A 14,933-nucleotide genomic window follows, 5' to 3' on the forward strand; every position below is an offset into this window, starting at 1 on the left:
TCCCAAAAAAGGATTAAGTATAAGAAAATTAAATACAATGAAAACTAGTCTGGCATAATCATTGTGCAGATTTAAGGCATATTTGAACATTAATACTAAAATACATTTTTATCAGATTTTTTTTCCTCCAAATGTTTTAAAAGTATCACATTTGTAGTTTGTAGGGCCACAAATGTAATTTTTTTTTTAAAGAAAGAAAACAATTTTCTAAGTAAGTTCTCATACCATTTAAGGTATATTTTTGTGTTATAGACCCATGCAGATGCAAAAGTCCAAGTGCTGGACAATCAAAACGTAAGCTTGTCATTGTTTAATGCATACTTAAACAATTTTATTTTTGTCTTGAAATTATTAATAATGTGATTTTCTGTCCGCTTCCCTATGCAGGTGTCGAATGGATGTGTGAGTAAAATTTTGGGCAGGTATTACGAAACTGGCTCCATCAGACCCAGGGCAATCGGAGGTAGTAAACCAAGAGTAGCGACTCCAGAAGTTGTAAGCAAAATAGCGCAGTATAAACGAGAGTGCCCCTCCATCTTTGCGTGGGAGATTCGAGACAGATTACTATCAGAGGGGGTCTGTACCAACGATAATATACCCAGTGTAAGTTCATGAAAAAAATCTTCCTATCTGTTGTGTTCAGTGCCTGGTAGCTGTAGCGAGCCTCTGCTTCCTTTGTTTTCATATCAAATGAGAGGATAGTAGTTCACATCATTTGCATGTGGCAGGGTCAGACATTTTTGCATAAAGAACTTGATAAATGCCTTAAAAATCCGAGTCATCCTTTACGTCTGGTCCATCAGGAATTCATAAATATATATGTACGCAAGACTAAACCAAGGAAAATCTCTTTGGGTTTATCAATGGAATCTGGTCAATCGCAATACAAAGCGACCAGTCTATGATAGCTGCTTTACTCAGTTAAATTATTATCACGTAATCTCTTTAATTATGTCCAGGTTAAATCAATCCAGAGCCCTGATGCAGAGGAGTGTGGTGATACTGAACTGAAGTCTTGTTCTAGGAGTGCTGCACACTACCATTTTGTTTAATGTTGGTTGCCTTTCAGGTGTCATCAATAAACAGAGTTCTACGCAACCTGGCTAGCGAAAAGCAACAGATGGGTGCAGATGGGATGTACGACAAGCTAAGAATGCTGAATGGGCAGACCGGGACGTGGGGCACGCGACCCGGATGGTACCCCGGGACGTCAGTGCCAGGGCAGCCTACGCAAGGTAAGGCAGATCCCAGGCAGATGCGCTTCTGGGCTTTGCAAAGCTTGTCAACAAAAGGGCGCCTCTCCACACAGCCTCGTCCGAGCTCTCCGATGACACATTAAAAGCACAGGCGAGCATGGACGTTGATTATCTTTGCTGTGAATTTCCCCACAGAAAAAATGGTCAGAGTGAGGTTCGCTACATCCCTGAGGCTTTTAAAAAGGCAGCGGTTTTTGCAATGTCCCCTCCAATGTATCCCTGTTGAAATGAATAGTTTACCCTTTTCCAATAAACCCACGTAGTGTTATAGCTAAATCTCCCATTTAAATGCATCGAGAACCACCCTCTTGTAGGAGTATAACAAGCTAGCTCGCTGACAGACTGCGAGGTAAACATGATTGGATCATATTGCGCTTTACTGTCATTGACAAATTATGTGACTGTGAGTAGAAGGCATATGGGCTGATGGGGAAATAAATGCAGGTGTGTAGTGCAGCTCTAAGGAAGAGTGGGGGCTGATTAGCTGATTGGTTTCCAGTTTGGTTCTGAAATTTTGCATTCACAATCCCGTTTTTTCGGTGTAAAAGTGCCAATGAAATAGCCACGCGGACCTGGCGTATGTCGGGGAGGTGTCTGAACGATTGATTTGATTCTTTACCTTGTCCATCAGCCTATTAATTAGAGTTTCTGCTCAGCATCCAAGCTGGCTTTTTGTGTGAGTGTCTCTAAACCCGGAGAGATGGGTCACACTGTAAGGTAACTATCTCTGTAGGGTTATTGTCCCTCCTCAGTGGACCTGAAACAACTTTGTAAATATAGGAACCTGTTTATCCTGAAGATTAATAGGTATTTGTTGTAGGAATGACAAGGGGATAATATAAAGGATAATGGGATGGTCTGTTACATAGTTAAGATGGTTAATGGCTCCTGTTTGAATGCAGTCTCTGTTCAGGCTCAGACCTTTCCCTGGCTGTGGTCAGTTCTTTAGAAGAGGTGTCTATCCACAACCTGCTTTTTGTTTTCCCCCCGCAAGGAAAAAAAACCAGTAACAGTATGCGGAATATCTGGTACAAAGGATGTTTCTGTCACACGCAAGAATTTGTTATGGGAACAATTCTGTCGCTATGTAATTGCTCATTAGAGATCGTTTTGTTTCTCATTAAGGCGACATGAATAAGCGTCTAGCTGAAGGAGACAGCTGTAGAAATGTTCCACAGGAGACCTCTGGACACGATATGGCACCGCTTGCCAATTAGACATGTCAGTTTTAAGAGAAGAAAACAATCCATGAAGGACACTAGAAAGATAAAGAGCAGAGCTCTCGCCTTTTTTGTCTAATATCATCTCCTTCTTTGGGACTGGGAGAGTCCTAATGATCGCCCGGTGCCTGGCTAGCTGAGAGAGAACTCAGCCGAAGTAATGGGTCCCAACGCCCTACCCGCACATTTACCTGTGGGCTCAGACTTCCCCAGACAGCCTTTCGTGTTCCCGGTTTGCCAGGAGATAGAAAAGTGCGTTAGAGAGTAAGCGAGGCTTGCCCTGGAAAGGGAAGGCTAACTAGCGCCCGAGTGCCCTTAATCACTCCCCTAGCCCTTGGAGGGGACCTGCCTTGTTACTGCACGGCCTGGCCCTTTGCTTCTGCGGAGGGGGAATGCGGGTAATGGAGCCAACCGTGGCTAATCTATACCTTGTATATGGATTCGAGATGAGAGGTAGAGTTATATAGAGGACTCTGCATCGACATGCCTGCAGCCAAAGTAGCTCGCTATAGCTAACCCATATGGTATACGTATAGAATCTACCCTGTGTACCGACAGCTGTCTAAAATGTCTCTGTGTAACCTATATGTGTACAAGCGTCATCTGCCCTGTGTCGCTATCGCTGTTTGGAGACCCCCAAACGGATGTCTCGCCAGCTCATAGACCCGGCTCCCACACTGAGTGGCATTCTCCCTGGCTTTGACTAGCCATTGCTGGTTTCATCGTTCATTTGAATTAGTTAGCTGGGTGAAGGTTGGATTTGATCAGGGTGGAGCCCCCACCCAAGGCTGGGTCCCCTCCCCAAATCACCCAGTCAGGCGGAAGGGGCAGGGGAGCGATCTCGCTTTGGGTGCCTGTAGGTGAACTGTTTCGAGTTTAACCTCAGTCTTTAGGATCCTTCTCTCTTTTTCTCCCCCCCCCCTTTTTTCCTTGTTAAATCAAATTACAGGCTGTTCAGAGCCCCGTATTGTAGCAACTAAAATGAGTGTCATTTTCGTCAGTAGAATTCAAAATTGTTCAGGCACTTTTTTTCCTCCCTAGGTTTTAGAAAACGTGTTAAATGTAGAGATCAGTGCGGGATGCAAAGCTACACCCACTCCAAAGAAATGTGTCAGAGCAGCACTCCTAAAAGTGAAACCTCCCCGCATCCGGACAGACTTGAGAGTCTGGGTTTGTTGCTAAACCTGAGATTGCCTCCCCCAGCCCTGCACTAGAGAGCCCCTGATAGCTTCTTCCAGACACCCCCTTGCCCAAGCCCGAAACCGGTGGGAGCGGTGGGAAACAGACTCGCCGCTTTCCACAGCGAGTGGGTTTGTAACTGGCCAGAGGCTGATGCGGCCGGGTGACGAGCTTTGCAATGGTTATATAATGCATATTGTAGGGCAGTTGGGATGTCTTTGTCTCATTTTGTTTGCTAGTCTCTTTTCCCCCCCTGAGTTGGAGAATTAGCGTTGGGACTGTTGGCATTGTGTTGACATTTATTGGTGGATTTTGGCTTGTTTCTCGCATAGCCCCCACCCCGTCCCCCTCATCAAAAATGTGTCCGGGTTAAAGAGACACCCTAGCATCAGTCTGAGCTCTATGATACTAAGCAATGGGGAGAGGGTAAAAAATAAAATCAAGCAAAACATTCCCATGCGCATCCAGCTTGGAGCACACCAGCCTTGGACCTGAGTTACAAAGAAGGTGCTGGGGCGGGGGAGAGGAAAGCTCGGGGGGGGGCACTCAAAGCAATTGCATCACACAATTAAAACGAATAAAATGGATTTCCTCTGGAATATTCATGCTGGCGCTAATGTTTTTTCTTGCAGGGCTATGTTCCTGGGTTTTAAGAGTCCATTACTCAGAAAGCATAAGGCAAGGTTAGGTCTCAGAGGGGGACAAATATGGTCTCAATCTGATAAACGCCATGCAGCAGTGAATAAAATAATGGATACATGCGGGCTGACAGAACAAAAAGAGACATCTCTATCCGGGAGAAATTCTCCAGTGATTTAGTGGGTTTAGGGATCACGGAGACACTGTTTCTTATCTCCCCCACCCCCTTATAAGTCTAAAGCCTTCTATAGGATTTAGACACTTTCTCTTTCAACAGATGCTACAATGTTTTGATCCCAGCTCTACAGCTGAAAGGTGCCGCAATTGGTTTGCTATCTTTTTTTGCTTGTTTTCCGCCTCACTGATTAAGACACTAAGAAACTAAGGAATGATTTTATTTCCCAGAGTCTTTTTTCTTCTTCTTCCAGGAAACAAATCCTACAGCCAGCGTCAGATGGTCTAGCTATAGGATAATGGGAACCACATTCACTCGCTTTCTTACGGATTAGGTCTAGAAGGTGGAACAGCCTATTGAGAACGTTTCTAAGAAGGCCCCCTTTTAAAAGAAGACATCTTAATTGTCTGACACTTTAAAAAAATCATATTTGTTATTCTATGGCGAACCGTTAGTCCGATCAACAGTGTTTTAAAAACACGAGTTTGGGCAAAGGAAGCGAATCAAAGCTAAACTTCCCAGGCGTTGCAAGAAAATGCTGTTTTAAGACCGTAAAAAGCCCTTCATTAAAGCTTTAGAAGGGATGGTTGGCTCCGGAAAAATAATCTTTTTTTTTGAAATCACTCAATTTTTAAGTTTAAGATTGAGAAACTACAGTTTATTGTTGCAAGATCCAGGAGTATATTCAGTGATCTGGCTGTAACCTCTCTTTTTGTACGACACGGCTTGCACATGAAGGAGGCTGTGCATTAATAGCAGCTGACAAATTACGCGGGCGTTGGGTTTTGATCACTAACCAGTTTGAGTGAAACTAAGGTGCGATGTAGCCTTTTAAAAGAACAAGCCACTGCCGCCAAGGCTCTGATCGGGTCCACCACTCCGTAACCTCAGGTGGCGAGAAATAAACCAGAAAGAAAGGGATTGATTAACAAAAAAACATTCTTTGAAGACATCACTGGAGCCTTGTCAAAGAAACAGAGCCGGGTGCGCAGTGAAAATGCCCTTTACAAGGACGCCTTCCCTAGCGCAGTCCAGCGTCCATGAATTTAAGACGCTCCCTTCTAGTTATGAGGGTTGCAAGTTTGGCTTCCTCTTCGGTAAACAAGGGTCGGTTTAAAAGTTTGGCTAGGAAAGTGCTGCTTAAGAAGCCGGGGGAACTAACAGAGCAGACGGGAAGCCTTTCTAAAGGCACCCCCCTCCCCAAATAAAACCTAGGGTATGAACACACAAGTCCTTGCTTGGGAAACACTTCAAAAGTCACCCAGCAACTTCCACTAGTAAATAAAAACAGACCCTTGTGCTCTAATATGTTAGTTGAAGCTTATCTAATCTTAGCTAAGTAGTTTTCTCTCTTTCTGGTGTTGAGTAAACAGGCTCAGTGTATAGAGATGTCCTATTCACAAGTTTAGGGGTGTTCTTTCTTTCTCTTCTCCTATAGAAAGTAAAAATCCTAACTAGCATTGAGTAGCCCAGCCCAGGGGACAGTGATTAATGATAGTAGTGCATAAAGGTTAACATACTTCACTGAAAAGTCTGTTGACTGGGATCCTTGTGATACAATGTGGACCACTGCACGCCTCAAGAGAATCTTTTTGTTGTCCGCCCTGATTGTGTCCTCAAAATTCTGCCCACGAAAGTTTGCCAACCCTCCTGCCCCAAGAGTTTAATAGTTTCCCTTACTCTGCTGGCATTGTGTACCGGTGAAAAGCAGCTCTTTTCTATTCAAGTGTTGGTGGTCATCTCAATAGATCTACAAACGCCCATATGGTGACCACTGTAGATGAATCCAACTGTTTAAATGGGGGAGAAAGTTTGGGTTTTAAAACATTTCAAAGTGTTTGAAAAGATCCTACCAGATTCTGTCACAATTCGCTTAAGGCTTTGAAGGCTGTGCCTATTGTTAGCTGATTATAAATGATATTACTTTAAAGTTGATTTCCCACAATATTTAAAGGATGTAACAGGAGTGTTGCCATTTATTTTGTAGCATAACTTTTCAAGCAAATTAGCATAAGTAGCCCCTGCCTCCCTTACTCCAGCTTTCATTTAGCAACATCAAAATGTCTTGAAAAATATGCTCTGAAAAGAGAGGGAGAGTTAATTTAGTGACAACTTCTCTGCCTTTACAGAAATGTCCATTCCTTTTGCAAACCTTCCTGAGTGTCTGCAGACACTTTGAAAGACAGCTAGACCAAGTGCACATCTTTCCGTCCTACAGAAATGTGAAAACAATAAAATTTCCCCTTGTTTAATGATAGAAATTACATTAAAAGTGGTGGAAATGCCCTAATTAAAAATGTACCACTTAAATGATATGCCAAACGTTCAGCTGCAGAATAGCATATTTAGCTAGTTAGTGAACTCGCTACTATTTCTTTTAAAATTACATGTTAAATTTTTAAAAGAAATCTTACTTTTCTCTGGTGCAACACATTACAAAGAATGGACAGTCCTTTTATCTAAATATAAAATTCCATTTTCAGCAATTATAGCCTGTTCTTGGTGATGATATAATTACAGCTGTGCTCAGTAATAGGTGTCAAGGCAATGCACACTCATACAATAGTTGAATAAAACTGCAGAACAATGCAGGCACTTCTAAATTCACAACCTTTAAAATGAAATTGACTGTGCAGAATTCAAATAAAAACTGGATAAATATTTTTTAAAAAAGATTACAAGCTTGGTTTGGTTTCTTAATAGCATTTTCTACAAACCTATCAACATCTAATTGATTAGATAGGAATTACTGATTATAGATAATCTGAAATACTGAACATCACCGTTTTAAATATAGCAATAGGTAAATAAATTCTGCAGAGAAAGGAGACTGGCATGGCATGGCTTTTTAGTAAGGATTCAATATGAAGAATGATTTTCACTGGAAATGATTTTTATGCCTCTTTTATTCCAGAGTAAAAAAGGAAAATATAATTATAGTACAGTGAGTTTTAATATTGAATAGTTGCGCCAAGATTGGAAAATAAAATGCTATTATATAACTTATGTCATCACTGAGCTATTACTTTGACACTTTAAGTGTGTTTAAGAAAAGTTGTCAGCAAACATGGCTGACCTGGTTTATGATTGAGTATTGCAACTATAGGAAGCTGATAGTTGGGCTTAATGTGTTTTAATGTCCTGTTGTGGTTGTTGCAGATGGCTGTCCACAACAGGAAGGAGGAGGTGAAAACACAAACTCCATCAGCTCTAATGGAGAAGATTCAGATGAGGCACAGATGAGACTTCAGCTGAAAAGAAAGCTGCAGAGAAATAGGACATCCTTTACCCAAGAGCAAATTGAAGCCCTTGAGAAAGGTGAGTGACATTTTCCAACGACTAAAATAGGAGAGAAAAGCAAAATGCATCCTGGTTATGCTCAGAGCTAAATGGAATGGGCATTCACAGACATTATATACATAGATAGAAAGGTACATAAAATCCATGCTTCCCACCCTTCTGTTTTTTCCTCCAGCATGCTTCAGAGGTTTATTTATAGGCATTTTTATGGCATTCATCACTGTAGTATCTGAACAGCTGTAAAAAGTTTGATTTTAAAGGAAAATACTTAAGAGAGCATTAAAATTACCCCAGGCACAATACAATTCTATTCACAGCTCCCTACCCATCCCTTCTTTAAATACACACCAACTGTCCCCAAGTTGCAGGGCACACTGTGCATGCTGGCTGAATGAGAGTTATGGAACTCCCAGCTGCTGTTCACCCATCCTTGCTACAGGTCCCACTGTGACATGCTTAGGGCCTCATGACCACAAAGATCCTTCACTGACGGCAAACAGCTGTGTGCCAAGTCCCTTGCTGGTGATTGACTCTCAGCTGCTTTGAGTCCTCTCTGAGCAGGGTCCTGGAACCCTAACACTCCCTGAGAAATATTCACATTGGACCCAGTCCCACAAATCCTTACCTATGTGATCTCAGTGGGGACACCTATGTGAGTATGGCACAAATATTGCGCCATTACTAACCCACACAAATTTCAACTTCACTTTTACGTGACTGTCCTGTAGAATATATAGAGCATGGGAAATGCTAAGAAATGACCTGACGTTTCAAATCTAGCTATGTTAAGTCATTTAAAAAAAAAAAGTCTTTAGATCTAATGCGACATTGTTTCTTTTTTTCAGAATTTGAGAGAACTCATTATCCTGATGTGTTTGCCAGGGAGAGACTAGCTGCCAAAATAGACCTACCTGAAGCAAGAATACAGGTACTCAACTTCTTGTGCCCTTACATTTTTTTTATGACGAACTTTTTAAGGTCCAAGGAAGCCATTGATCTTGATCAAACGTTTGTCCATCTCCAGCTTTGTGAGCATAAACAACAGACATAGGGTTGACTTATACTGAATGGATTGTTATGCTCCAAGTAGGGTGTATGTTAGCATTATGCCACTACATGTAATGAATGATTAGGTATAATCTTGCCTATGTAATAATTAAAAAAAAACCTTTATTTTCAGGTGTGGTTTTCCAACAGGAGGGCAAAATGGAGAAGGGAAGAGAAACTGAGGAATCAGAGAAGACAAGCCAGCAACACACCCAGCCATATTCCCATCAGCAGTAGTTTCAGCACAAGTGTCTACCAACCAATCCCGCAACCTACCACACCTGGTAATCTAAGACATATATTCAGATCAATTCATCCTTTCAGGGAACTAAAACATAATCCTCTGAATATATATATAACAAATGTTATCGAAGCTTAAACTAATGTGTTCATCTCCTATTTGTCTATTTTATTATAGTTTCCTCTTTCACATCAGGTTCAATGTTGGGCAGAACAGACACTGCGCTAACAAACACATACAGTGCTCTGCCACCCATGCCTAGCTTCACAATGGCTAACAACCTGCCTATGCAAGTAAGTAATATACTAAGTGATGAATGGCCAGATCCTCAACTTTGAGTGCCAAAAGGTCCATCAGAAGTCAGCGGAGCTTGGAGTGTGCCAGGAATACAGAGACAGGCCCTTGGTATGAATTAAGGAAGGGATTTTGAAAGGCACAAAGGGCAGTTAGGGATCCCAACTCCCAGTACAAGTGAATAGAAGCTGAGTGTATAACGCACCTGTCTGTCTTTGAAAATATTTCCCTTACAGTCCTAGCAGAAACAAAAAGGAAAGAGCAGCAATAGCGATCAGTGGAGTGAAGAGAAATTTAAAAGACTAGAATTATATAGTTTGGAAAGGAGAGGAGTTGGGAGGGACATGGTTAAATTATATAAAATAATGAATGGTATTTGCGTGGAGAAGGCCAATTGCACTCAAAATTAAAAAGCAACAAATTTAACATGAAGAAAATGAAAATACCTTGTTAAGAAAAAGAGAATTAACTTGTGGGACTCCTTGCTGCAGTATTATTGAGACAAACGACTTAGTAAATTGCTAAAAGGATTAGATATTTACTGCTCAGGTGCTATGGCTTTGGGCACATTAGAAACACATGAGAGAGAAAGATGTGATTGGCACCTGCAACTATGCTAGCTAAGTTAAGATTCCAAGAACAGTTGATCCTCATGCTTGAAAGCATAAAGTGATCACCAGAAGGGTTAGGAAGGAATCTACTCCTCTGGGGACTCCCCTATAGTCCTTTCAGATGCAAAATACAATTTTTTAAATGGTGGGGGCAGGGGCTGGGCATTGTAATTGTGTTGGCCAGTTGTGAGGGGTTTACAGCTTTGTCTGAAGCATATAGCATTGATCAGTGTGGCAGACAGGATATTAGATTAGATGGGCTATAGATCTATTCCAGTATACTAATTACTATGTTACTAATTGCTCAGAATCAACCAAATAAAGTTTGGTGCTGCAGGCAGAATCCCTCAACCTTACAGAACAATGAAACAGTTAAACTGTTATTTATTGATATTCAAGGCCTTTGGTGCAATTCATGTCAGTCAGAGAGTGGATGGCAAAATACATTTTGCCATCCAGAGATACATTTTGGGAGTGCAGGAGACCCTCTTAAACTTCATTCCTCCTTGGGCTTGCCACTTATTACAGAGGCAAAATAATGTTAGGCACCTACTTAGGTGCCTAACTCCCTTAACCCCCTTTGAAAACCCTAGCCTAAATATTCATTGCTGAGGGATAACTGTATAATTCATAAAGGTGGTGACTGAAATGAATTTGTAAGTGGATTGTGCATCATCAGCCTTAATCAATGACAATGTACGTTCTACCATGGCATATTTTATTTACACCATATTCTTTGCAGGTAGTGTGTAGATAGTGTGTATGCATGTAAGATATATTTGCTTGTGTGGTACAAGGTTTTGTTGTCATGAGTTCGGGGCCAACTGCAGTTGTTTTGAGTAGGGCCCTACCAAATTCATGGTCCATTTTGGTCAATTTCACGGTCATAGGATTTTTAAAATGGTAAATTTCATGATTTCAGCTATTTAAATCTGAAATTTCATGGTGTTGTAATTGTAGGGTCCTGACCCAAAAAAGGAGATGTGGGGGGGTCTCAAGGTTATTGTAGGGATAACACTGCCTTCAGAGCCGGGCATCTGGAGAGCGGCAGCTGCTGGCCAGGAGTCCAGCTCTGAAAGCAGAGCAGCCACTAGCAGCAACACAGAAGTAAGGATGGCACGGCATGGTATTGCCACCCTTACTTCTGCGCTGCTGCTGGCAGGGTGCTGCCTTCAGAGCTGGGCGCTTGGCCAGCAGCCGCTGTCTCTGGCCGCCCAGCTCTAAAGGCAGCGCAGATGTAAGAATGGCAATACCACAACCTCCACTAAACTAACCTCTTGACACCCCCCCTCCTGCAACTCCCTTTTGGGTCAGGACTCCCTGATTTGAGAAACGCTGGTCTCCCCCATGAAATCTGTAAAGTATAGGGTAAAGCACACAAAAGACAGGATTTCATGGGAGGAGACTAGATTTCGCGGTCCATGACGCATTTTTCATGGCCGTGAATTTGGCAAAGTCCTAGTTATGAGTAATCCACTGACATGGATACCACCAAGAAACACAATGGAAAAATATCTTTGTGTGTGAGAGAGAGAGAGAGAGAGAGACAGACAGACAGACGTATACTGGTATACTCCAGTGAAGTTACTTCTGATTTACACCAATGTATGTGAGAGCAGAATTGGACCCACACTCAATCTATCTGTATATGCAAATATTGTGAGGCCTATTCTCCTCTGCATCAGCAACAAGGCCAGCATTTCAAGCTTGGGTGCCGAAAGTTAGGTATCTAAATCCATATCTAGGCACTTAGATAAAATAGCCTTATTTTCAGATACCCTGAGCACCCTCAGCTTCTATTGACTTTATTAAGAGTGGTAACTGGCCAACATCTCTGAAAAGAAACCACTCGTTTAAGGTCCGTAATATGGATTTAGAAGACTAACTTTGGCTTGTTTGTGCTTATGCAAAAGAGGCTAGGACGGTCCAATGAAACTTCTGTGTGCTGGTAGATACCAATAGATGAAATGGAGGCTTCAAATCATTTTAAATTAATAGATTTGTAACATTATTTTGTCCTTTCCTCCCCACAGCCCCCAGTTCCCAGCCAGACCTCCTCCTACTCTTGCATGCTGCCCACTAGTCCGTCAGTGAATGGGCGGAGCTATGATACGTACACACCTCCTCACATGCAGACACACATGAACAGCCAGCCAATGGGCACTTCTGGAACCACTTCAACAGGTAGGTGTCCGTTAATTTCTTCTACGAAGATAAATTTCCCAAAGTTTGGTTTCACCAGTATTCTACACTGTCTTTCTTTTAGACTAATATTCATTTGGTGCTAACCATCTGGCTGCCAAAGGGCCCAAACCTGTTACCAGTGGCTTAAATAGCGGCAGAATTTGACCAAAGGCCAAAATCTAAAACCTTCCTTGGCTTTTGGGGTGTCCATTGAAATCTTATTTTAAGTTGCAACTGAGAGGAGAGACAAAAACTGGTTGCTTAAAGGAAGTGTCCTTCTAATGAAGGTGCGAGAGAATTTTTCTCAGGATGGTCCTGATCTTGCCAAACATGTAGGCATGTGATTAACTTTATTACTATGTGTAGTCCCATTGACTGTAATGGGATTGCTACTCATCGTAGTAAAGTTAATCATCTGTGTAAGCGTTTGTAGAATTGGGGTCTACATTTGCAGATACTGTGGGGCAGAGTTTTAAGACATGAGGTTGTCTATTGGGCTGATCTCTCGTGGAGGCTTCAGTGTATTTATAATAAGGGAAACTAATTGAAACAAATGAATAAACTGTTGTAAACAGGAGCAAATTAGACACATTTCTGAGAATAAAAAGGATCGATGGTGAAAACTTTTTTATATGTTTTGGGCCAGATTCTCAGCTGGTGTAAATAAGCTGAGAATTTGGCTTTTTTTTAGCGTATGAAATGAAAATTTATTGGTAATAACAAGTCAATTCTATAAAAACAATGAGGAGTCCGGTGGCACCTTAAAGACTAACAGATTTATTTGAGCATAAGCTTTCGTGGGTAAAAAACCCAGACTCTTCATTGTTTTTGTGGATACATACTAACACGGCTACCCCTCTGATACTTAATTCAATTCTGTGTTCGGAGGACTTTTAAAACATACAAACAAATCCTAAGATTCTGTAAGTTGGTAGGTTGATTTAATACTTTCCAGAATACAAGAACAACTCTTTAAAACTGTAAAGTAGGAAAAATGTGTTGTATGTAGAAAAGCTAAAAATATATATTTCCCACTCATTTTTCAGGTCTTATTTCACCTGGCGTGTCAGTTCCAGTTCAAGTTCCTGGCAGTGAACCTGATATGTCTCAATACTGGCCAAGATTACAGTAAAACATGTGTTAATTCCGTAAATGACTATATGGACAACAGTTGGATGTTCAGCAGTATTTTATAAAGGAAGAATGGCTCCTGTACTGCAACTGTGCCCTATTCTGTAACACATGGAAAAGACTTTAACATGGACCTTTGTACACTGAAGGCATTATATCAGTTGGAACAAATCTTCATTTTGGTATCCAAACTTTTATTCATTTTGGTGTATTATTTGTAAATGGGCATTTGTATGTTATAATGAAAAAAAAAGAACAATGTAGACTGGATGGATGTTTGATCTGTGTTGGTCATGAAGTTGTTTAAAAAAAAAAAAGAGGAAGCCATGATCAACAACAAGCTTTGCCACGAATTTAAGAGTTTTATCAAGATATATCGAATACTTCTACCAATCTGTTTATGGACTGATGTTCCAAGTTCGTATCATTCCATTGCATATAATTAAACCTGGAACAATACGCACTAGATTTATGTAAGAAAAATATCTGTTGGTATTTCCAAAGGTTGTTAACAGATGAAGCTTATGTGCAAACAAGGGGTAAGAGAGAACTTCAATGAAGAAAAGAGTTTGATAGATAAAAGGTAGATTGTGTCTTCGATATAATCCAATTTGTTTTATGTCAAAATGTAAGTATTTGTCTTCCCTAGAAATCTCCCAGAATGATTTCTATAATAAAGTTAATTTCATTTATATTTGACAAGAATATTCTATAGATGTTTTATACACATTTTCATGCATCATACATTTCTTTTTTGGTCGGCAAAAGTTAATTGTTCTTAGATATAGTTGTACTATTGTTCACAGTCCAATCATTTTTGTGCATCTAGAATTCATTCCTAATCAATTAAAAGTGCTTGCAAGAGTTTTAAACTTAAGTGTTTTGAAGTTGTTCACAACTACATATCAAAATTAACCATTGTTGATTGTAAAAACCATGCCAAAGCCTTTGTATTTCCTTTATTATACTATTTTCTTTTTAACCTTATAGTGTGGTGTTGCAAATTTTGTTACCCTATTAGGTTAACATTATATATTGACTAAGTGTTAATCTGAATTTATTTTCAATTTTCAATATTTGAGGTCCTCAAAGAAATAACTTTATGGACATTATGACTCAAGCATGCTGTAATTTGGGTTGAAAAGATTATAAATTCATCTAAAGTCAGCACTCTATACAACGGTCTGCTTACATAACAGTATTTATGAAAGAGGAAAACCGTTTTCCAATTTCCATAGAGATTTATAATTAAGCGCTAAATGAACTCAACAATATAGCAGAATTTTCAATGGGGATTGGAAATCATTTTCCTCTTACATAAATATATGTATGTTTATGAAATATATATTCCATTTAGGATGTTTTTTAAAAGCAGCTGTGTTTGTAACAAAAGCAAAGTTCATTTGGAAAGCTAATACCAGCCCTTTATACCTCCACACAGCATAATCTTAATGTAATTTTCCACTGAACCTACAACCTGGTTAATATCTCAACATGCTTTATGTGAGGGTTGCTAATGTGGATGTGGGTGGACAGCGGCATGTCAAGAAATAATGAGAGAAGACAAATCAAGGCAAGAGAAGGCAACAACAATGCAAACTGTGACCGGCTAGCGAAAGCTAAAAGCCTTCAGTTGTTGGCAGCTAAGTCTAAACA

General features: G+C 40.6%; 1 protein-coding gene across 16 annotated transcripts in view; it reads left to right on the forward strand.

The window, feature by feature from the left end:
- Positions 1-14,219, forward strand: part of PAX6 (paired box 6) — a 31,633-nt gene extending 17,414 nt beyond the window's left edge. For 5 of the 16 annotated variants that reach the window (XM_073347747.2, XM_073347748.2, XM_073347746.2 and 2 more), the window contains 9 exons: positions 253-294; positions 388-603; positions 1,070-1,235; positions 7,629-7,787; positions 8,615-8,697; positions 8,950-9,100; positions 9,235-9,350; positions 11,996-12,146; positions 13,193-14,219. In XM_073347747.2, the coding sequence (XP_073203848.1) occupies positions 253-294; positions 388-603; positions 1,070-1,235; positions 7,629-7,787; positions 8,615-8,697; positions 8,950-9,100; positions 9,235-9,350; positions 11,996-12,146; positions 13,193-13,278 (1,170 nt within the window). In that variant the 3' untranslated portion in view covers positions 13,279-14,219. The remainder of the gene's footprint in view (positions 1-252; positions 295-387; positions 604-1,069; positions 1,236-7,628; positions 7,788-8,614; positions 8,698-8,949; positions 9,101-9,234; positions 9,351-11,995; positions 12,147-13,192) is intronic. The other 11 variants (XM_073347751.2, XM_073347745.2, XM_073347744.2 and 8 more) reach the window with 7 other exon arrangements.
- The last annotated feature ends 714 nt before the right edge of the window (positions 14,220-14,933 follow it).

This window comes from Lepidochelys kempii, chromosome 6 (assembly GCF_965140285.1).
Source record: "Lepidochelys kempii isolate rLepKem1 chromosome 6, rLepKem1.hap1, whole genome shotgun sequence".
Classification (NCBI taxonomy): Eukaryota; Metazoa; Chordata; order Testudines; family Cheloniidae; genus Lepidochelys; species Lepidochelys kempii.